A 25,011-nucleotide genomic window follows, 5' to 3' on the forward strand; every position below is an offset into this window, starting at 1 on the left:
GGCTGAGCTCATGCTTGAAGAGTCATGCTGGTGAGACTATGGATGTAGCTTCTGCTATTGCTGGGATATGATCTCATGGCAGACTCCCTGCTCCTCTGGTTCTTACTGTCTCTCTGTCCCCTCTTCTTCAATGTCCCCTGAGCCTTAGGTGTGGGAGTGTTTTGTAGATATCCATTGGAATGGGGCTCCACATCCCTGAATTTTGATTGGTTGTGGTTTTTTGTCACAAAGAGAAGTTTCCTTAATGATGGGTGGAGACTGACCTTATTATCTGTAGTGCTTTTATATTCAAGTAACTGATGACCCAGAACACTGGTGAGATCAGAGTCTGCTAACAGCACTGCCCTCCTTTCTGCTCCCATGACTCCTCCAGCCCCAAACTCTCTAGTTCTCCTTCCCCTCATGTCCTCATAGCTTGTCTACGTGTCTATCCTTCAACAATATTTTCCATTTTGTTTCAAAATTCACAAAAACGATGTTTGTTCTTCTCTGAAGCATCTTCAACAGTGCTGAGCATCATGGGAAATGAGGTAATGCATCGTACAATGCACCACCTGGCTGGTTGGGGCTACGGTGAGGATATGGCTGGGCAGATGGGAAAAAAACAGTGTGCATAACAGTCAGTGTACAAAGATAAATACAGTACAATTTACCACTTCAAATATTTTCCCCTCTCACCATCCCCAGTGATACCCAAAAAGATTTCCCCCTCTTTTCATGGAGTCTGGTCTCCAACCTAGAGGACCTGAACTTCTTGGTATCAAAGTTACAGTCAAGACTTTGAATCTCATGCAGAAGGCACTCAGTGTGTCCTTTCCTCTGTTATGATTTCAAGCCGCAGCACATTTGAGAGCTACAGTGGCAAAAACTATCAAAGGCATTCACTTTTCAGCAATGATGACCAAAGTTAAAGAGTCTGTCACAAGTAGAATTGTTCAAAGGAAGGCAATAAGCTGGGTGCAGTAGTGTTTGCCTACAGTCCATGAATTCAAGGCTAGCCTGGAAAACATATCAAGACCCTAATGCAAGAAGGGGAAAAACAGGGGCAGTGAACATTGAGACGATTGAGAGGTTAGCCTCTTAACCTAGTGCTGAGATGGACACTTCGGTCATTCTCAAAGATAGCAATTTAGCAAATTACCAGAAGTGCCTAATCCACACTGGAGTCTAAGAACTTGAAGACTGCTTCCCGAGTCCAACTGAAAACATTGAATTAGAGGATGTTTCTGAAGTGTTTTAACAAATCTTTTGGTGTGCTAATGCTATATCCGGGAATACTCGGGAGCCTGGTATACACCTGGGAAGTTCTCTCCTCATGCACTTATGGAGTCTTGTCTGAAATGATCGAATCTTACACCTTCCATGAGGAGTGCATGCTCACATCAAACATCTGCTGGCCAACAGACAGACAGCAGGGCACACTCTCAAGCATCTAAAGACATTTGGCTAAGCGGATGGGTGGGGATGGTTTCCAGGAGTCTTTAGAGAGTCATACATAAATCAAGGTCCAGATGCACCACATAGGGACAGACACTGCAGAGAAACTAGCAGAGCAGTGGGCAAACCCCTGCTTTGGGCACACAATACAAGCCTAGGATCCCTTGTTTATTAAACAGGAATGCTACAAATGCCTACATCTTAGTGCTGTTGAATGAGCTAATAAACACAGTGCGAAGAAGTAACTTGGCACAAAAGTGCTCGGGTAACAGCTCTCAGGACCAGTGAGAGTTTTCCCCCAAAGGCATGAATCAGAACAAATGAAGAGGAAAGTACCTGCCACGGTGTCGCCTTTAATACTTTTGATGCCGATTATTCTGGTTTTTTTTTTTTTTTATGTTTTCTTCTAGAAATGAAGTCATTAAGCAAAAAGCAGCTAGGAAACAGGGAAAAACAAGAAAAGGTGTTTGTGCACATGAGGCATATTAAAAGATTTTCAACCTTGCAACGAAAGTCAACTTTAAGGCATGAGACTTAGACTTAGTGCACAGATCTAAGAAGAGAAACCACCAGAGCTTGGGAATGTGAAGAAACAGGTGGATGATGCCGGCCCAGTGAATAGCAGCTACAGTGATGCCAAGCACTTCCTCTTCAACAATGAAACCTAAAGAAACAATGTTACAAGAACTGTCCTCAACACAATAGCAGCTTTAGCTTTAGTGTTCATCAAAATGAAAACACTTAAAAACTCTGTGGGGCATCTACTATAAAGGGTGGCGGTTAGAATATGAATGGTTTCCACAGGCTCTTTGCTTTGCTACTGGTAAGTGGCACTATTTAAAAGGATTAGGAGGTAAAGGAGGTGTGGCCTTGGAGGAGGTATGTATGTCACTGGGGTTGGGGGACATGCAGGGCAGGGGTGAGGTTTCAAAAACCCCATTCCAAGCCCCAGATCCCTCTCTTCCTACTGTCTATAGCTCTGGATGTAGAAGTCTCAGCTGCTTCTCCAGTACCATGTCTGCCTCCACACCTCAATGTTCTCTGACATGATGACAATGAACTAAATTTCTTAAGCTGTAAGACAACCCCAAGTAAACACTTTTATAAGAGTTGTCAAGTTCATACTATCTCTTCACAACAATAGAACACTAAGACAGAAGTTGATACCAGGAGTGGGTATTGCTGTGACAGACCTGACCATGCTGCTTGCTGGCTGAATGTGGATTCTGGGACTTTTGATTAGGAAAGCAGTTGAACCATTAGGCAGGACAGTGGGGCTATCAGAGTAATATAGATTATGACAGCCCAGCTCAAGAGGTTTCAGAGGACAAGAATATTAATAAGTGACCTAGGGACTGTTCTTTGATATTATGGTAAAGAATGTAGCTGCTTTCCACCCTTGTCAAATAAATAAATAAATAGAATCTACCTGAGGCTAAACCAAAGGGTTTGGTGTTAATGGTAATTGCAGAGAAGATTCCAAGAAAGCCAAGTATGGACTCTGCCATTCGGTTATAGATCTGCATAAGACCACCGATAATGAAAGGGAGCAAGGGGAACAAAGAGAAATAAAAAATGAACAGTTTGAGGAAAAAAGGAGCACTGGGATGTGTAACAGAGCTAAGTCCAGTGTTTAAGAAGATAAAACGAAAAAAAAAATTAAAGCGAAGTCTGACAAAGGGAGCGGTGACCTTAGGGCAAGACCCCATCCACCTAAGCCTCCAACTTGTGAAAAGAATTTATTTTTTAAAAAAAGTTTAAGCTACGGAGAAAACTGTAGAATACAGAAAGCTGATGGAAATATATTTGAACAGACGGTCATATTCCAGCCCCAGTGAGCAGAAAAACTTGGCAGCTTCAGCCCTGTGGTTCTGGCTTTAGAGTCAAGGATATAGGAAAGGAGTTATGGAACTTTCCCCATGACTAAAATAAGCCACTGAGGCCAGGTGTGTGGCAGAGGAGTCCCAGTATGGTGACTCCAGGAGGCCATTAATGAAACTCAAGGTGAAACCTGTATTGCTTTCAAGATTCTAAGATTGTGGAGGTGCCAGAGCCATGGGATACCTGCTAAGGAAAAACATAGACCCAGTGTGGAACCAGCCCGGAAGAGAAGTGTGCTGCAGTCAACAACGCTGAAAGGAGTTGGAGATCTGAAGAGCGCTTTGACATCAGACGTGGAGATGCCAAGTCTGGAGTTTGCCCTGCTGATTTTCAGTCTTGCTTTGGTCCAGTATTTTCTCACTATGCTCCCCTCCGTCCTTTTGGGAATGGTGCTATTATATGTTGGAAGTATGTGTTCTGCTTTTTGATGTTGATTTTACAGGGGTTCACAGTTAAAAGATCACCTTGCGTCTCAGAAGAGATTTTAACTTTGGACTTTTAAACAGTGTTGAGACTGTTATAGACTATGGGGGCTTCTGGAGTTGGACTAAATGCACTTTGTGTATGACTGCCAGCCTATGGGCAACCAGGGAGTAGAATGTGGTGGTCTGAATAAGAATGGCCTCCACAGGCTTCCAGATTTGAATGCTTAGTCATCAGGGAGAAGCACTATTAGGTGTGTCCTTGTTGGGGTGTCCGAGGGGGTGGGCTTTGAGATTTTAAAGGTCCAAGTCAGTGTCAGTCAAGTGTCCTTCCTGCTGCCTGTGGATTTGGATGTAGAACTCTCAGCTGTTTCTCCAGCACTGTGTCTGTCTGCTCCTCACCATGATGAAAGCATTTCGTTCGGGTTTGTTTATGGTTTTAGAGGTTTAGTCCATTGTCAACATGGTGGGAAGCACGATATTGTGCAGACAAACTTGGTGCTGGAGGAACCCTACATATTGATCCAAAGTCAGTAGCAGGAAGAGACTTGAATTCTACACTGGGCAGAACTTGAGCATTGGAGACCTCAAAGCCCACCCTCACGGTGACACACTTCCTCCAACAAGGCCACACCTACTCCAACAAGGCTACAGCTTTTTTTTGTTTGGTTTTCAAGACAGAGTTTCTCTGTATAGCCCTGGCTGTCCTAGAAATCACTCTGTAGACCAGGCTGGCCTCGAACTGCCTGCCTCTGCCTCCCAAATGCTGGGATTAAAGGTATGCTCCACCACTGCCCAGGAAGGCTACAACTTCTAATAGTGCTGTTTTCTGTGGACCAAGCTAATGCTTGGGTCTATTGGGTGGGGCTGGGAGGAAAGCCCTATTCAAACCATCACACCAGTATGAAACCTACTTACTTGAGGTATAGGGGAGTGAAAGCTAAAAGATAGTTCACAGGAATTCTGTTTTACCAAGGAGTCGCATTCCTATCTGAACTCTTAGTAAAGGCTCCAGGCTCAAAGTTGACACTCAAAAGGTGTGTCCATCAATCTGGCAAACTCTTAGCAGCACTCAGAATGCCACAGCTAGAGCTGAGGTGTGCTTCAGTGGTCAAGCTCTTGACTGGCATAGGGAAGGCCCTGGATCCCACTCTCAGCACTGAAGAGAAATGAAACCATTTGTGTATTTTGAGTTTTCATTAGACTGCAGAGATGCTACCTGACATTTAAAAGCTAAGCACAAAAGGATTATCCAAGAGCCCTAACTGTGCTGGTCTCCCAGAAACTCTTCTGACTATAAGTTAAGTCTCAAACATAAAATGTCATTATTTAAAATAACTAAGAAGCAGTGTTTACATTTTGTATCCGAATAGTCCTCTAGAGCTTATATTACTCAGCCTGGGGGAAAGAGGCTATGTCTAGTTTAAGATCAGGCTGCCCTCTGAAACCATCAGGTCCCATTCCCCATGCTAGCACACGTATGGGCTTCCTTCCAGGGCCTGTACAAATCAAGCCCACATTGTCTTCTCTGGTGGATGGAAAACAAATCACTAACATGTGTCATATGGAAAGCTGTGGCGACAACAGAGCCTATTGTCCAGTCCAGCTTTCTCTTAAGAGTCCATGAAGGTGACTCACCTTGATGTCACTCTGAAAGTGGCTAGTACTAACTGAGTTTCTTTTCCCATCCTCACTATAAAGAAAGCAATTCCTCATAGGTAAGGGGGGCTGTGTATTCTAAAGCTAGGAGTGTCTTTGTTAATGAGAAGTGCCCTTCACCAGTGAGAAAAACCAATAACATCCCTTATACACACACTACATAGCATAGGAGCCTAAAGTTGAAGAGAGAAAAAAAGGTAGAGGGAGAAGTCTGAGTAACCAGAAAGAATAATAATATACTAACTTTCTACTAGAACTGTCATGTCTACAAGCTATGGACATCTTCTATAACGCTTTATACTCCAATAACATCTCCCAACTTAGGCAATAGGTATGAGCAATAAGGGTTACAAAATTTCCACTCCAAACATTTGAAAATGCTGTTGGCATGGCGGATAATTATTTCCATCATGCATAATACATTAAAGTGTGTGTCAGCCCAGTGTTTGACACATTAGGAAAGCCCACTAGGACACTGCAAACAAAAGGGAACACTGGATATTTCCATATTACAGTGAAATGGACAAACCATCTCCCCGAGGGAGTGTGTCTGAGCAGCAGGTACTGTCTCTGTAACTTATGGCTCATACTCAGAATCCCACCTGGCACACAGGATTACAATGGTAAGAACGCAGGCTGACTGATTCTCAGACATTAGTGTAAGTGCATTTTACTGCCAGAAAGAACAGTGGCAGCCCAACAAAAACCTGGAAGCTCCCCAGGTATAGTGTGGTGCATGCCTTTAATCCCAGCAGCACTCAGGAGGCAGAGGCAGGCCTGATCTACACAGGGAGCTGCAGGACAGAGCTATATAGTGAGACCCAATCTCCAAAACCAAACCCTTGGAAGCCAGTGCTTACACACACACACACACACACACACTATCTTTTACTTACGATACAATAACTGAGAACCATAAACCCATTAACAGCGGACTCTGCCCATTTTGCTTTAATTATACCATTATACCAAACCTTTACACCAATGAGATACTTCTTAACTAGTTCCAGGAACTGTGATTTTTGTCCATAGATGGATTAACTCAAAAGTACACTTGAAACTTCAAATTCAGACTCCTACTAACTCATCGTCCCTATTAGCATGCAATATATTCACTTCTAACTAAAAATCAAATTGTTTCCCAACAAGTGATCTACTTGAAAAGAAATTCAGTTTTTTTTAAAACTAGATCTCCAAAAACTCAGTGTATCCAGTAATTCATTAGCTTCATGACGCAGCAATTAAATACTGTCTGCTCGGGGATTTCAGCAAGACACACTGTGTGAACCTGCGAAGCAATTGCTCATCTCTTGTATTCGCAGTTGCTCTGCTCGCTGTCACGGAACACAGCTTCAGCTCTGAACACTCCATGCAGCTCAGGCTGGTTTTCCCTGCGTCACTGGTTTCCAGCCTCCGAACCAGGTTCCCGACAAGCCTCTCTGCTCCAGAGCTGCAGTCGGAACTCCCAAGGCTCCTCCCCAAACTCCCACGGGTAAAAGAGGTGGGGTGCGTTTCCCAAGCCGCTGTTACTAAAGAGTCCCAGCCCTGGCTCGCACCTGCTTCACCCCTCTCATAGAGACTGGTACCTATTGTGCTTTAAGGGTCCCTGGTAGATCCAAAGGCCTTTCAAAACAACCCAGGACTGGCCCCTAACCAGGAGACATCCTCCTTCCTAACTACTAGATGAGGGTTAGCCCTTGCTGACCCGGACTGTGTCCGAAAAAAAGATGAGAATTTAAAATTTCAAACTGAGATAGGCGGTAAGCCCACGGAGCTGAAGGGCTCCCCCATGCGCTGGACACTAGGTAGCAATCGCCAGGTGAGGATGCGGAAGTACCTCTTCCTACCCCGCCCAGACCTGTCCACCAGGCCGGCGAAACAGGAATTGCAAACTCGCCTACAGGACTTGCGTACACATAGAGCGTTTGCATGCACACATCCCTCTGCACAGAGGCGTGCAGGCAGGCTAGTCTGTCAAACAGGTACCAGTCACCAGAAACGACGAACAAGAAAACCAGACATCGCGAAACATTTTTTTTTTTAAGGAAAACAGGACTGGTGATTAAAGACAGACCGTGTCACCCTGCCCCCATCCCCCGGACCAGGCAGAAACCAGAAGGGCTAGGACTGCAGAGCCAATGCCTGAGAAGCTGCTGGTCACTTTAACTACAGCACCTGCCCGTGTAACCCGGGAGCAGACGCTCCTGCTGCACCTGTTCCCAATTCTGACCACCCCCTACCCTCCATCACACACATGCACACTCTGACCTTGAAAAAAAAAAACCTGAAAATCGACACTCCAATCCTGGTCAATAATTACTCCAGCCTGCCCCTATCTAAATACCTGAGAACCCAAGGACTGCTTCAAAATGCCCATTGTGGGCAAATTAAGTACGGGCTTCCTGTGGCTGAAGAGATAGTTCCACAGTTAAGAGCAGCTTGCTACATTCCACTTGCACCGCTTGCAGAGGACCCGGGTTCTATTCCCAGCACCCACGAGGAGGCTCGTGGACGCCTGTAACTCCAATTCCAGGGGCTCTGACGCCCTCTTCTGGCCTTCTAGGTGCTCTTAACAGGCATGCAAGCATACACATAAAACTAAAAGGAATTTTATATGTGTATACATATACAATTTTTAAAAAGAATGTACTTCCCTTGGGATCATTAGAAAGGATGTCTCTCTACCCACTGCCCTCGCTCCTCCTTCGGACTCTGTGCCCCTCCCACCCAGAGGATCCTGGTTCCTCTCCTCTCCCAAGTTTAGGGTCCCTCTGGTTGCCTCACGCTAGAAGGCAAAGGAAGGAGCTCTTGACACTGCAGAGAGCCTGAAACCGGGTCCACGAAAGAGGAAATGGGGTCGCACGTCAGGTGCCTCGGTGGAGGCTGGTGTCCTGCCCTGGCTACCAGCTGGCTAAGATGCACCTTCGGTCCCAGGATCTCAGCAGGAGATCTAACCCAGGAAAGGACAGGAAGGGAAGGGCAAAGCGTGGGACCGTGCTGCGCCGCTGTCAGGGGGACTCTGCGGGGCGGCTAGCCGGTGCGGCGCGCTCCTGGAACACCCAAACTTTCTCTACCATCCAAGTTAGGGGTGCCGGGGACCGGGCCACAGAGACGCTGGCAGGGGCGTCGGGGAAGGTGGCCGGGAGCGCGCCGCGCCGCACCTGTGCCCCGGGGCTGCGCCGGGCCCGCACTCACCCGGCTGTAGAGCTCGCTGTACGACATGACCCCGCGGGCCGGGCCGGAGCCCCGGGCGCCTCGCGGGACGCTGGGTCCGGGCTGAGAGCCGAGGCCGGGCTCCTAGCTCCCCCCGCGATCTCTGTGCACGGCTGGCGCAGTCTTCCGGGACACTGGTCCCGGTTCCTCCGCGCTCCTTTCTCGGGTGGACCGACCCGCCGGCGCTGACGCCCCGCTCGCACCGGCCCGCGCGACCTTTACTCCCTGGGCGGCGGCAGCGCTAGTGCGGCGATCAGGAGTGGCGGGAGGGCGGGGAGAAGGCGCGCCGCTCTCCCCACTCAGGTATGAGGAGGTGACGCGGACGCCGGGCGAGGGAGGACGCCCCGCGCCTGCCCGCGGGCGGTCGCCGCCGCCTTTAAGCCCTCCGCGCCCCCGCCGCCACCGGGTCCTGGGGCGGGGGGCGGGGCCGGTGAGGAGCGGAGCCCCGGGAGCCGGCGCGCTCTGCCCCCTGCTGGCCGCGGGGCGAACGCCGCACAGGTACGGGCGGGGTGTCGCACCTGCCGCCTGGCGCCGCCAGAACACCTGGGCAGAGGTGGGCAAAAGTGCAATGGTGACCTTAAAAGTAACTAAAGAGTTAGAGAGAACGCTATCTGCGGCTGGAAGGCCCTACCTATACTTTTTGTCTCGATTTTATACGTTTGTATTGAACGTTTCCCCATTAATAAAACCTATTTATGGCCAGGCGGTGTTGGCGCACGCCTTTAATTTCAGAAGCAGGCAGAAGAGGCAGAGGTCTGTGAGTTCTAGGCCACCTTGATCTATAGAGCGAGTTCCAGGACAGTCAAGGCTACAGAGAGAAACCCTGTCTCAAGAAAAACACAAACAAACAAACAAAAAGCCCAAGTGTGCCACAGTTCATTATTAAGGTGATTTTGATGTGCACTAGAGATCCTCCTCACCGAAATGAACATCCTGCGCAGACACCTCGATCAGGAAAGTGCTGTTATCCAGCGGGAGCGTTAATAGTTTTCCCCCACACTCTCCTACTGGACCTCAGGCTCCCCCTTCTCAGACGGTTAACTCTCGAGTTGTCTTGGCTCTCCTGTCTCATATTCGGGAGCCCCTCTGTCCTTCCTACCTCATTTGTATTTGTCCCCTCTACCCTTGCTTTGACTATCCATAGCAGCTTCATACGTCTTTTTCCAACTTCCAAGGAAACGTAGGCATCCTTATCCCCAAAGGGAAAAGAATTGTCAGAAGTGGGGTGAGAGAACAGAGGTAAAGCCTTGGGCTTTGAACCATAGCAACTGACCCTGGGTGTGGCTTTCAGACAGAAGGTACACCTACATCAGCGGGGCTGGGATTGGGGGTGGCCTTGTTCTGGAACCCTTTCCCCAGAAGGTGACACTCACATGAATTCTACAGATTAGTGAGAGATGGGGGCCTTAATTTTTAAACTCCTTTGAAATTCCAAAAATGCTTCTCTCAAGTGGACAGATGCAGTTGACCAAAGCTCAGGCAGCTGCCATTGGCTTTGAGACAGAAATACACATCTGCAGCAAGAACAGACAGAAACGTCTCTTATTCTCTCCATAAAGTCTTCCCGCAGGACTCAGAGCACGGCTAGGCGAAGGGTATCAGCCTAGCATTTGTAAAGATTAGGATTGGATTCCCACCACCAACATACCAAATTTTCACACACACACACACACACACTCCCCTATAGACCTTCTCCTTGCACAGTAGTACGTATTAAGGTGAGCCCTTCCTCACTGAAGCTGCCATCCGCAGGGGAGCACTTCCGGAGCTTCGGAGCTGCGTTGCAGACCCGCGGAAGCACACAACGGAGTTGGAGTCCAGAGCGCTGCCTTCGTCTGCTTTCAGTGAGAAAGGCTCCTGGGCTCCCACCCACTTGTATTCCAGCAGTCCTGGCTCCTTATTCGCAACTCCTGTTCTACTGGCTCCTGGCTTTTCTTTTATATCTTTTCATTCTGGGCTCCCCTTAGGCAGATACCTCCTCTTGCTTGCACAGAGTTCTTCCCTAACACCCTTTCTACCCGCCTCAATTACTTTTAAACGGATGTCAGGTTGCCAGCCTCAGAGATTCTGATTTAACTCAGCTGTGGTGCTGCCTGCCCCCTGCGGTTTTGTGGTTTTGGTGGTGGTGGGTTTTAATTTGTTTGGCTTGGAGTTGGGTTTTGTTTTAAATCAGGGTCTTCCTATGTCTCAAATTCACGATCTTGATCCAACACTCAAAGTACTGGGAAAGCTGTTGTCTCCTGCAGTGCGTCTGCCACCAACTCAGGAAAAAAAAAATTGTTAAGAGCTCCCAGGTGGTTCTAGAGTAGCCAAGGTTAAGAAGCACTGTTTTGGGCTGGGGACATAGTTCGGTGACGAGCATGTGCAGGAGTGGTTCTTGACCTTCCTATGGCTGGGACCCTTTAATACAGTTCCTCGTCCTGTGGTGACCCCCAACCATAAAATTATTTCATTGCTGCTTCACAACTGTAGTTTTGCTACTGTTATGAATCCTAAAGTAAATAATATGCAGGATATCTGATATGTGACCCCCCCCAAGGGGTTCTAGGTGCACAAGTTGAGAACCACTGATATACAGGTTTTTGTCCCAGGAATGAACACAGAGGGGGTTGGGGGAGAGAGAGAGGGGGAAAGGGGCTGCTTTAATCTGGGTCCTGTTTAGCCCATTTTATGGGAATACCTTCTCCCTATTTGTATCAAATGTTTTCATTATTAAAACCTGATCATGCCATAGTACATTATTAAGGTGATTTGGATGCAGGGGAAAGATTATCCTCACCCATACGAACTCCCTGTGCAGAAAGTCCTGTCAGAAAAGCAGTGCTCTCCTGCAGGAACACTGGTCGTTTCACCTACAGCCTCCTACTAGACTGCAATTCTGCACAGAAGGTTCCTTCTTTGAAACTCTCAGAGTTCCCCAGGTTGGTGTTCTGTTCCAATGCCATGTTATTTCTCCCTTTTGTCTCTTGTTTCCCCAGCCTCTCTAATAACAACCCTGAGCATCCTTTCCCAGCCATGCTTCCTCCTCCTAGTTCCTGAAGAAAGCTGTGTCCCATTTCCTACAACAAACACCTTTCTTGGTCAATGTCCCCCCAGTTCATCTCTGAGCATGGTGCTCACTCTCAAGTCTACCATTATCCGCACTCCAAAGCAGCAGTCCCACCTGCCAAATTAGCAACCCCATCCATCCCGCTGGGGTGTAGGACCAACCTGAAACCCATTCCTTCTCACCAGACTCCACTCCAACTGTCCGGCTCCCATCAGACCTGGCGCCAATTAAAAACTCAATTTATGTTGCCTGAACTGAATCCCATCCCTGGGGGACGGGGAGCTGGTGGCCTGGGCTAGAACTTTTTGAGTGTTTAATACGACACTCAGATACGGCCATTGCCTCTTTTGAATAAGACTGGTAACGTTTGAATACTTATTTCACTCATGGAAACATACCGGGCACTCAACACCTGTATCTTGTTGAAGCCTTCAGGAAACCTTATCAAAAGAGGCTGAGAACATGTTAATCTTATTTCACAGATGAGCAAAGTAAGGCTCAGAGAAAAGCATGTGAGAAATATCACACACCAGAGACCTAGTACTTGATCATTTTCTATGACTTAAGTGAATAATGAATGGGTCTTGAACCTCACAGTTAATATCAGGATTAAGGGAACATCTAGAGGTGCATATTCAGCTGATTAGAGGTATGGTCAGTTACGATGGATGTTCAATAAGTATCCTGGGTTGGTTGGAACACCTGGGTGTGGAGGTGTTACTCCATGTTTCATGGCCTCTCAAAGCAGAGCCGATACTGTTAGGAATGCTTCTGCCCCTCTCCTGGCAGGTACATACCTGGCAGGTACATAAGAACAGCTTTGAACTCACATTGCATTCATTTGCAGGCCTCCTAGTGTGCTCCGCATACGGTGCCCAGCGCTGCCTGTGGCACATATCTCTTGCTCTCACCACTAGTCATGAAGGGTCTGTAAATGGGACCAAATCTGACCTGTGCTTGTCATGGTGCACTCTGGCTTCATTGACATGCACACTGAGTCAGACCTATGGAAGTGCTACTCAGTAATTGAGAGAAAAGAGGGAGAAATGAAAGAACTGGCAAGCAGATAAAAAAAAAAGTAAATACAAAGAAAGGGGAAGGGGACAGTGGAATCCAGCTATAAAGAAACTTTTATTGACCGTGACTTAAGGGAAATATTTGTAAATAAATGCTCAGTGGCAATTAAACTCATTTTTCTTATATTCTCTCCCGGCTCACACAGATCCCTATCTCCTCCCTTTCCTCCTCCATGCCATCAATATACACACTTGTGGAAAATTACACAAAGCATACTAGAACTTCCTGTTCTTGTCCTGGTTGCAGCTAGGAGACAGGCAAACAGACGCAGGTGACAAAGGCAGGAGAGGTGTTAGTAGGGACCCAGGTTCCAGATCTTCACTGCTAAGTTCTGGCTCTCTTCTGTCCCTCACTTGTTCTTCCATCCAGCAGACACTGGAAATGCTGGCTTGTACCCACGCAGCATGGTTCCCCCCACCCCCATCCCTCTTTATACTTCTGTCCATGAGCATGTGTCCCCGGAAAACGAGATGGTGAGCCTCAGGCATTTTTATCAATGGGATCTGTGTCAATCAGGATTGGCTGGGGTTTGCTGTTGTAACAAACTAAGCCCCAAGTCTCAGCTCCTATCCAAAAACTGCATTTCTTGCTCACATCATTCATTTTCTGGTGGGTTGGATGGGGCTCTTCTCCACAGGTCTCCCTCTGGGTATCTGTCTGGAAGGTCATCATCGGCAGAAGGGAGAGGCCTGCAGCAAACTCTGCACCAGCTCTTCAGGCTTCTCCTCACATCCGTTCTCACCTTAGTCACTGACCACCAGGGCCTGGGTATGTGATGCTTGACCAGGTAGGGCCCTGAGCAGAGGAACAACTTGGAACAAGACAGAAAATATGTGAACAAGATAAACTATTATGCTCCTCCCTCCCGCCCCTTCCATGCTCCAACTTTTATCTCATTCAGAAAACTTGGAATGTGTTAGGGTTTCTCCTGAGCTCTGGTTTTTCCCTTAACCAGGGTAAATGGATGAATCCAGTGTCTTATTGGAGTGCCACAAAAGTGGAATATAAGCTCCTTGAAAGTGGAGAGAGAAAGAGAGAGAGAGCCTGGGCGGTGGTGGCGCACGCCTTTAATCCCAGCACTTGGGAGGCAGAGGCAGGTGGATTTCTGAGTTCGAGGCCAGCCTGGTCTACAGAGTGAGTTCCAGGACAGCCAGTGCTACACAGAGAAACCCTGTCTCGGAAAAAAAAAAAAAAAAAAAAAGAGACAGAGAGAGACAGAGACAGAACACAACCTCACCAGCATGGGAAGACAGGGAGAAATCCAAAGTGAATTTTTTGAACAGAGTTTGACATCCAGTATAGCACAAAAAGAAAAAAAAAATAGAAAGGAGGAGAAGTGGCTCATCACTTAAGAGCACTGGCTGCTCTTCCAGAGGACCTGGGTTCAATTCCTAGCCCTTCCATGGGAACTCACAACTGTCTGTAACTCCAGTTTCAAGGGATCTGATGCCATCATCTGGCTTCTGTGACCAGCGGGCACACATATGATACACAGACACACATGCAGAAAAAACTCCCATACATACAAAATAAATATTTTTTAAGAGGGGGACAAACTATGTGGGCATGGACTCTCTGACTTAGACTTATAGTTTGTTATATAGTGAAAGTAACCTATCCCAATGCCCACATGCAAGAATACTCTATCGGCCAGAGCACAATGCTAGAACACAGAAAGTAACCTATCCCAATGCCCACATGCAAGAATACTCTATCGGCCAGAGCACAATGCTAGAACACAGAATGCTAAGTTGGGGGGTTGGGGGGAGGGTCGTGAGTTGAAGGCCAGACTAGGTTACACAGTGAGTTCTAGACTAGCCTGAGCTATGTAGTTGAGATCCTGTCTCAACAGAATAACATACATAGATTACTGCATCTTGGCTGAGTCTATAAGGGTGAGCTGGGTACATTGAATGCTGAAGGTCCTGGGCTGACACAGCTGGGATGACAGACCTCACTGTCCTGTGAGGTATCTGGCCTTGTCATTAAACTTTGGGCCTTTCTCTTATCTTCAAGGATCCATGATAGTATTACAACCCTAGGCCAGCAGCTAGCTAGCAACACCCTCACAGATTTTAATTGTATCAGATCTTAAAAGACTATACAAGTGGAAGTATGATTGGAATTATATTCCCCCAACTGGGAAACAGGAATAGTTAAAATTGTTTCCCCAAAATTATTAAATCATTTGTGCAGATTACTTCCAAATTAGCTCCAAAGATTGTTAGCCTCTTAGTTTCTCCTGTTATATAAGCTTTTCCTTTCCCATGTGGGCTAGACTGATTGCTTTACATCCAATCAATAAAGTACTGGAAAGTAATAGGATGGTATTTCCACGATAAGATTATGAAAGACTGGCTTTGGGCCTCTTGAACCATCTGTCGATCATATGCTTGCTTTGATGAGGAATCCACATAAGGATATCTATATGCCAAGGAAACACAACAGCCCCAGAGGAATGGAATCACCCCAGCAACTACACGAATGACCTTTGAGGCAGATTCATCACTACATCAGCCTTCAGATGAGACCCTAACCCCAGCTCACACTTCGATGTGAGTCATAGAGGCACTCTGAAGCAGAGATCCAGAAAGCTGTGTGCAAACCTGAAAAAAAAAATCACCACTGAACATAGGGCTGAGTAGTTAGGAGCGCTGGCTGGCTGTTCTTGAGGAGCAGTTTCTTCTCAGCAACTACAGTACACAGTTCATAACTCTCTGTAACTCCAGCTTCTGGGAAGTCTGAAACCCTCTTCTGGCCTTGGATACACTAATATAAACATATAGGACTAAAAAATGGTTTTAAAATCTTAAACAGAAAAATAACAAATGAACAACAGCCAACCACAGGAACTAATAATGTCTATGGCCCCCACACTCTGTGAGATAATAAATGAGTGCTGGTTTTGACCACCTAAGTTTGAAGTGGTTTAACTTTGTAGTACACCTGTAAAAGACCAACACAAAGGGTGTCCTGCAGTGCTTGGTTTATTAATAAGAACCGTACCCCAGCAATCTTTCTCCTCCTCATGATGACACGGCATGGATGTTCCTTCCTGCTAAAGTGATCATCTTCAAATTGGGGTTTACATTTCTTTAGTAAAACTATCTCCAGGCCCTCAGTGTGTGCTCTTTTCTATGAGAAAGGCAGCAGTTAAAAGAGCCTCATCCCCCATCAACAATCCCACTTTTCTGTTCATCACTTTGGGGAAGGGCACTCTCAAGTAAGAATTTCAAGTGCTCACCTGGGGATCCTAAGCATATAGGACTTTGAAGGGTCAGTTACGGAGAAGGCTGGCAGCTCCGGAGAAGAGGCCACATGTTCTTTTGCAAGTCAGGTGGCCACGTCTAAGTTATCAGCAAAATTAAAGGAGGAGCTAATTAGTGGTATTAAAAACCTTTTAATAGATCACTCTGTGGTTTGGGCAATTCAGAAGGGGTTAAAAAATTGAGGATGGTACTGTAACAAAATATTTTAAATTTTTCTAAAATTGTTTTTTATAGCCAAGTACCTATGGTGGTTGGAATGAGAATAGCCCCCATAGGCTCATAGGAGGTGTGGCCTTGTTGGAGGAAGTGTGTTACTAGGGGTGGGCTTTGAGGTGTCAAAGGCTCAAGCCAGGCCCACGGCTCTCTTCCTGCTGCCTATAGATTTGAATGTAGAACTCTCAGCTACTTCTCCAACACCACGTCTACCTGCAAGGCACTGTGCTCCTAGCCATGATGAAAATGGACTGAACCTGTGAAACTGTAAGCAGACCCCAATTAAATGTTTTCTAAGAGTTGCTGTGGTCATGGTGTCGCTTCACAGCAATAGAACACTGTCTGTGACAGTACTATAGCTGGCGTTTATATGTGCTTCTAGCACTAACGTGTATGATAAAATTCAAGAGGTGCAGGGAAAGGAATTCCAAGCACAAGAAGAGAAAAATAAAAAGAATGATTTAAGAAATTGTTAGCAGGATGGCAACATGATTCAGCAGATAAAGACGCTTGCCGCCAAGTGGAATGACATAAACTTCTTCCCAGGATCCCCCACAGTGGAAGGAGAAAGGATTCCTGCACGTTGTTCTCCTACCTCCATAGACGTGTCATGGCACACGGGAGCATGCAGATAATTGAATAAATAAATTAAATAAGTAAATAAATGTAAAACTTAAAAAAAAACTTTAGTGTGTGCATGTATGTGTGTATCTAGTTAGCCAATAGAGAATACAAAATTGCTATACCAGTTCCAGACCAGTGGGCTTATTTTAAACGTTAATGTATCTGGAAGTTTTCTTTTAAACACCTTATTTTTTAAATGTAGTTACTAACTTGAGCATGTGTGAAGACATACATGCTTTTTCCTTTCTCTTGTTTTTCAGTGTCGGGGATGGTACCCAGAGCCTTGCGTATCCTAAGGATGTGCTCTGCTTTTAAAACTATTTTATTTGTTTGCTGTGTGTGTGTGTGTGCTTGGAAGTGCTATCATGCATAATATATTGGTTAATTGGCATGTGCATCTTAAACTTATTAAAGGTGAATTCTAAGAATGAGAAGGACTGTCCCACACTCTAGCATGTTCATGTCAAGTGTCTTCCAAGATCCCTTGTCAGGGGACAGGGAAACCCAAAAGTGAAAAGTACTATGTCTTTAAGGACAGCTGGAAGATAAGCTGTTTCCAACAGAAATTAATATTGTTTATCCCATAACATTAAAATGCATATACTGGAAGGTGAAAGCAGAAGTTCATCCATGGATAGGATGTTCTGCCCTGCCTGAAAATAGGGATCTACGCAACTAGTTTGCAGTTTCCCAGTCATTTCTGCTGGATGTTTATTAGTGCCTGATACAATGTTTCTTTTCTGCTACTATGTGTCATTTCACTCAGTCTCACTCTCTACTCTGTCTGGGACACACTAGACCAGGAACTCCAGCCGGCTGCTTCAGTGACGTTTTGACAGTGGACTTCCGCTGCATGCTTGTAAGCTCCTGATTTGGTACCTTGCCCTCTCAGCCATTTGTGTTGGATGCTGTGTCTTTCTACTTGCTACTCGCTGTCTATTCACTTGCTTTGGCTTGCTATATGCCTAATAAGCTCATCCTTCAAAACCAAGAGCACAGCTAGTATAGATCATGCTGTGGGCTATACGGAACAGGTCAGAGGAAAGCTTTTGTGCCAGTTCTGCCTTCCTGCCTTGTTGAGGTGGGGTCTGTCTTGTTTCCAGCAGCACTGCATAAATAAGGCTGGCCAGCCTGGGAGCTTCAGGGGATTCTCCAGTTCCCACCTCCCATCCCCTAGTTAACATGCTGGGATTACAAATGCATACCATCACAGGCAACAAGCTCACTACCTACTGAGCCAGCCCTTTAATTTTTTTTTTAACTTGGAGATGTGATCTTGCTAAAATATCTGGACTAGTCTTGTGCTTGCCATCCCCCTATCTCAGTCCCTCAGATAGCTGGGCTTACTAACATTGTGACTGTTTTCAAATAGTGGGAAGATCTGCCACGTGAATGTGATCAGGTTGATTTTACAAAACAGATCAGATCCAGTCCACAGGACAGATGCTTCAGGATGGTGGATACTGGACCAACCAAAGGAGAAAACATAGTATTTGAGTAGGGGAAGCTCAAGAAAGGAGCAAGCATCTTGTCAGGAAATGAGCTTGTGGTCCAGGAGGAGGCAGATGCTGGAATATCACCCGGAAGGAGGCTGCACATTAGTGGGAAGTATCCTATACCATATCTGAGCATCAGGGTTTACTTTCTGAAGGCCTATCTGGCTTTTGAAACAAACAAACAAACAAACAAACAAACAACTAACTAAGATCTGTGGTCTCTGTGGCTGCTTGAGGAAACCCTCACCTCAGAAGCTGCTCCCAGGGCAGACCTGGTACCCATCCCTTACAGCTAAGGAAGATTTTAAGACATGTTTCTTCAGGGTCAGGGGTTGTTTGTGGAAAGCTTGGCTTTAATCTTAAACAGAATGGGTAGCTTTGCCTTCCATTAGGCATCCTTACTCTGTGGCAAACGGATTCTATTACTAGAGAAGAGACAGAAAAAAGGATGCAGTTTGCAATCTCCCGGTACCTCAAAATTCTCTCTTCACAGGCCCCAGAACAGAATAATGGACATCCTGGGTGGGTCTTGGGTTGAGAAAAGAAGAGAAAAATGCCATAACATGGACCAGAGGACATGCAGTTGTCACAGCCGATGTGGTCACATTTATACATTTTCCACAGGGGAAAAAAAACTACTCCCTCTCTGCCATCCGCCTACCTAAAGGAGCTTCAGAAGTCCTTTACTGAGAACTGAGAAGGGCCACTGTTTCATCCTTGGCGTCTTGCGCCCTCTGTCGGACAATTTTCTCCACAGCTCGTTTTCTCTCGAAACTTGTGCTGAGTTTTGAAAATCAAAGCCATGTGTACTCCTTGGTTGGTGGTTTAGTCCATGGGAGTTCTGGGGATGGGTTGGGGCAGTCTGATTGGTTGATATTATTATTCTTCCTATGGGATTGCAAACCCCTTCAGCTCCTTCAGTCCTTTCTCTAACTCCTCCATTGGAGACTCCATTGGGGACACTGTGCTTCGTCCAATGGTTCGCGGCTGCGAGCATCTCCTCTGTATTTGTCAGAACATGGAGGGACCCATGGCTCCAGCCGCATATGTAGCAGAGGATAGTCTTGTCGGGCATCAATGGGAGGAGAAGCCCTTGGTCCTGTAAAGGCTCGATGCCCCAGTGTAGGGGAATTCAAGGGTGGGGAAGCAGGAATGGGGGGGGGAGCACCCTCACAGAAGCAGGGGATGGAGATGGGATAGGGAGTTTCGGGGGGATGGGAAAGGGGATAACATTTGAAATGTAAATAAAGAAAATATCCAATTTTTTAAAAAGAAAATCTAAGCCAAAAGGACCAAGTTCCTGCTTCCTCACTGTGTAGCCCAGGCTAGCCTCAAAGTCACAATCTTTCTGCCTCGGTTTTCATTTTATTGCTGTCCTATAAGACACCTGACACCTCATGCAACACATATATTTCTCTGTTAAGGAAAAAGGCTCAGAGAAGAGGTAGATTTGCCCCAAACCACCCAGCTGGTTGGTGTTTGCTGCTTTGGGGCTAAGCACTTCTGCCAAGACCAAAGGAGACCGTACAGGGTCACGAAACATGCTTGGTAAGTGCAGATTTCCACTCACAATCTTTCCCATAAAGCTTACATTCACACCTTTTAACTTACTAATAACTCAGAGCAGGGAGGGCTATCGGTGGGGAGCCCAAGTTGAACAGACTGCCGGTGAGACGTTCTCATGTCCCAAGGTGACAGGAAAGGAAATGAATCAGACAGAGGCTCAGCTGAGCATGGCTCTAGGGGCTTGTATTGACTACAAAGCCTGATTCCTTAATAGACTACCTGAAATATACTATTTCCAAGTTCTACCCATCCTTTAAGTCAGACTTTTGTCTGTAATGGCTTTTTATTTTTGAGACAGGGTCTCACTCTTTAGCTCCAGCTGGCCTGGAACTGACTATGTAGACTAGGCTGGCCTTGAACTCACAAAGATTACTTGCTTCTGCTTCCCAAGTGCTGGGATCAAAGGTGTGTACCATTATGCCTAGCTATGGCAGGCAGTCTTGAACTTGTGTGATAAACACATACACACACACATAGTTATATATGTATATATAATGTATTATATATGTATATATAATGTGTAATATATGTATATATAATATGAATTATATATGCATAATGTATGTCTTGTATATGTGTGTATATGTATGATATATATGTATTGTATATGTGTATATATATATTTTTTCAGTCAGCTGGAAATCATTCCCCCTACAAAAAAGAAATAAACAAAAAACCAAAAAAATAAAAACCAAGGGTGTGTCTTCATGGTAGAGTGTTGTCTTAGCAAATATGAAACCTTGGGTCCAATCCCCAACATCGGTGAGGGGACCTATATGTCGTTTCTTACTTTATTCTTCTTACTTATTACTTTATCTATTCTTCATTCTTCTTACATTTGTTCTTTACTGTCCTTGAATTGCTAGGGTATTTTTGTTTGGGTGGTTTTGGTTTTTGTTGGAATAGGTATGGCCTTGTTGGAGGAAGTGTGTCACTGTTGGGGAGAGCTTTGAGATCGACCCATACTCAGCCTCAGCCCAGTGCAGAAGACAGTCTCCTCCTGGTTGCCTTTGAATCAAGATGTAGAATTCTCAGCTCCTCCAGCACCAGATCTACCTGCTTCCCACCGTGATGATAATGGACTGAACCTCTGAAACTGTAAGCCAGTCCCAATTAAATATTTGCCTTTATAAGAGTTGCCTTGATCATAGTGTCTCTTTACATCAATGAAACCCTGACTAAGACAGGGAGAAAAAGGTTTATTTGACTTCCACTTCCATATCATCATCATCATCATCATCATCATCATCATCATCAAAGGAAGTCAGGATAAGAAGCCAAACTGGGCGGGAACCTGGATGCAGAATCTGATGCAGAGGCCATGGAGGGGTGCTGTTTACTGGCTTGCTCTCCATGGCTTTTTCAGTCTGCTTTTTTTTTTTTTATAGAACCCCAGACTATCAGCCCAGGGATGGCCCTACCCACAATGTGCTGGCCCCTCTCCCATCAATCACTAATTAAGTAAATATCCTACATGCTTACCTGCTTACAGTCAGATCTTCTGGAGGCATTTTCTCAATTGAGGTTTCCTTCTCTCAGATGACTCTCAGATAATTTCAAATTGACATAAAACTAGCAAGCACAATTGACCCCTTGTCAGCTTGACACACAAACAGATCACTCATTGTTACGCCATCACCTTCTCTTTCTTTTATAGCCCCAGGGTCACACAACATTATATCATCAACATTACAATATAGAGATCCAAATTTTAAAGTCCCACAGTCATACAAATTCGAACACCTTAAAAATTTTGGGATTGTTTAGACAATCCCAAGTATCTTTTCTAAAATCCCAAGTCTACAGCTGGGATTCATAACATCAAGAATAAGTTAAGTACTTTCTTTCTTCAAAGAGGGAAGAAGCCAGGTATGGTCATAATCTGAACAAAGTGAAAGCAAACTCTGTAGTGGGATATTTTCTCGCTACATTTGCAATAAAGCTCAGTCACTGAAAGGTATGTATGAAAGGGAAGTATGAAAGGTAGGCAGAGAGAGGAAAGGGAGGAGAGAGAAGGAGGCAGAGGAAGAGAAAAGATGGCTGTGGATGTACGTGTGTCTCTAGAAGTCTAAGGTAGTTATTATATTTAGGTTAGATAATTGGGCAATAATTCTAATTGTGAGGGCATCTTGTTAATTGAGCATTTCCAAATATATAAATCTATTGGCTAATCTTTAAGCATTAAGAGTTTATTCTACCAGGTACCTCAGGCATAGTGGGAATGGTCTGGGCTCAGCCGAGCATTGTGGACAGTGTAGTGGGTTGAAAGAGTCTGGGATCTCTTCATGATCTGGGCCCCTCCAAGGAGCTTGGTTCACTTCTCCAGCTCTGCCCTCTGCAGCACACACTCCCTACCCTCTAACCTTGGGCAGGTTCCACTCCACCACTGCTGCTGTTCTTGGTTGTTGTCCCATGGTACAGACATCACCAAAATGCTGGGGTCTGTCTGTGGTTGGCTCTCCCAGGGTGTGTGTGTGTGTGTGTGTGTGTGTGTGTGTGTGTGTGTGTTCCTATTAACCTAAGACCTCAGGTATACTAGGCAAGAAACTATAACCCCAGCCCCAGATACATAATTGGATGAACAGGGCGCTACTTTCTTTTACAGGTAGATTAAATATGGAGTAACACATTTATTAGAATATTGTAGGCTGAAAGTTGAGGGATGATCACAATCTAGCCATTTTTTTGGTTATCAAATAAAGTTTACTAGCCCAGGAACTCTCACAGATACCAGGAGATATTATGATGCCAGCGTACCAGCCATGTTGTAATGTTACATCACATGATACTTTGTGTCTTTCAATCCCTTCCTGTATTGGTAAATGTTCCTATATTTAAAGGATGACTTAAAACTTACATAAAAATGTTAGTTGAAGAAACCTAATGGGGTAACATTTATTCTCTTGTAGTGGCCCCCTGGAGCTATTAATCAGTGTCTTGTCTGCTGAAGTCAATCAGTATGTGCACAGGGGCACTGCCAGGCACTTGGCAAAAATGCAGAAATGACTCACGTGGGGAATTTGCTTCCCTCATAAATTCATAAAGGTAGGAAGCATTTATGAAGCAAAAGATAGAACCTGTCTACATGTCAAGCTACAGGAATCTCCTGGTGATGCAAAGCTAAGGAGACTTATCTACGACGCTCACTTACTGTGTGTCTGTCTCTGGATATTGTCCCAAACCACCAGAGGTTAGTTTACCAGAACAATTTCTGGTGACGTTTCAGCGCCATATATGTGTGACTAAGACAAGCTAGGTTGAGATCAGGAGAGGGAAAGGAGAACTGGCCGTAGGGGAAGATTGGCCCTGTGGAAATAAAAACCAAAACCAAACAACCAACCAAACAAAAGAAGCAGATGAGACATTTGTAGGGAATGGAGCTCTACTAACAGGGGAGCAGAGAGCAGGTTTAGGGTTCCAGGCTGGGAAGACAGATACATGTCATATGAAGTCAGAAGGTAGACACAGAAAATGAGAGTGAACAAACTTGACAGTCTCTTCTCCCTCCCATCATAATCCAGATGTGTTAGGTGATGCCTGTGGCTTGGAAGGTCATTTCTCTAAGTTATAGAGGAAGCTGCTTCTCCCTCACAGGCACTTGTATTCAGCACAAGTTGCTGGGAAAGTACATTCAACCCAGCCTTCTCCTCCAGCCTGCGTACACCACAGAAGTTTCCTCAGTTCTTGGCCCCAGACTTGACACTGAATTTGCATCTTTTGCCATGAAATGGTTTGTCATTTCATACAATTGCCCTTGATCTCTAGCTGGCTCTGTTTTCCCTCCTGGCTCCTCCTCAGATCCCTCAGCTGCTTCCCACATCCTCCCAGTCTCTAGAGCCTGGCTGTCACTCATGGCACCGAAGCCACACCGTCAGTGACTCTGCTGTGAGAAGAGAGCTTGTGGTAACTGTTGTTTCCTGCAAACCCTTCTCCCAGAAAAGGTAGGGGCTAGGGCATTCAAGTTCCCATGCAGAGAGGTGTATGCTGGCATGTCCACAAGACAAGGGGGATGCTAAGTACACACAGACACACACACACACACACACACACACACACACACATATAAACACACACTGGGACAGCCAACCACAGACAGGCCGCTCTGTGAGGAAACAGTTCTTGAGGGAAGCAGGCAGGCTAACTGCAGATCATCACCTCTCCTCCAACTCTGCCAGTCTCACCATCGGCTCTTTATCAGCCCACCTGCCACACCCTCCCACCCCTCTTTGTCCCATCTCCTGTGGGCCACACACATGTTCCCCCTCCTCCCCTGTAACCGCCCGTTCTGCTGCTCTGGTCCGCGGGTCAGGGCCTAGCAAGAGAGAGAGTGGGGACGGAGACGCGAAGAATGGAGACAAGACAGGGAGTCTGATCAAGTCTCGTTTATTGGAAGGAAATCCTGAGTATTTATACCCTTTACCACGTGCCTTGCCCTCGTGGACAAGCACAGCTGAAGGCACTACGTCATGTGCCTTGCAGCGTGGATATCACGTGCACCTAGCTAGCAGTGAGGAGACCACATGCACCCAGCAGCGTGGATATCACGTGCGCCTTGCAGCTGGTGGCACTAAACAGCAAAACAAGATATGTGAGAAAAACAAGATATTTATCAGAGTGTGCTCAGCTGTTGTAGGCTGTTGAAAACAAGTCTCTTGTCAGGGTATATGGCCTGAGATGGCTGCAAAGATGATAGCTGCTCTCGGCTGGGAGTCGGCTCCCAACACTCCCCACTCAACCCTTTACCTCAGGCCCCGCCTCCAAGAGGCATTCCTTACCAACCTGCCAATCAAGCCTACCTGAGAAGCAAGGAAGCCAGCAATGCTGGTAGGTGTCCTTCAGATTGTCACTCTCCCTCCTCCTCCAATCCAATCCCCAGTCTCATTCCTAGCTCTGTAACCCACTACCTGCTGTGGCCTTTCCTCACTCTCTCTCTGTCCTTATTACCAGGAAACTAAGAGAATGACCAAGATCAATAAAACAAAGTATGGCTCATGGTGGAGAGCATGTGGAATAAGGAGAACGCTCATCTGTTCTTGCTGGGAGAGCAAACGTCTACAGCCTCTGCGGGGACCAGTGCGGCAGTTCCTCAGGAAGACGGGAACTGA

General features: G+C 46.0%; 1 protein-coding gene across 1 annotated transcript in view; it reads right to left on the bottom strand.

Annotated features, from left to right (window-relative positions):
- Myo5b (myosin VB) overlaps nucleotides 1-8,635 on the bottom strand; it is a 302,464-nt gene extending 293,829 nt beyond the window's left edge. Inside the window, exon 1 of the mRNA XM_028776757.1 lies at nucleotides 8,595-8,635. Coding sequence (XP_028632590.1) covers nucleotides 8,595-8,621 — 27 coding nt within the window. The 5' untranslated portion in view covers nucleotides 8,622-8,635. The remainder of the gene's footprint in view (nucleotides 1-8,594) is intronic.
- Nucleotides 8,636-25,011: the final 16,376 nt, after the last annotated feature.

This window comes from Grammomys surdaster, unplaced genomic scaffold (genome assembly GCF_004785775.1).
Source record: "Grammomys surdaster isolate TR1022 unplaced genomic scaffold, NIH_TR_1.0 272, whole genome shotgun sequence".
In the NCBI taxonomy this organism is placed as follows: domain Eukaryota; kingdom Metazoa; phylum Chordata; class Mammalia; order Rodentia; family Muridae; genus Grammomys; species Grammomys surdaster.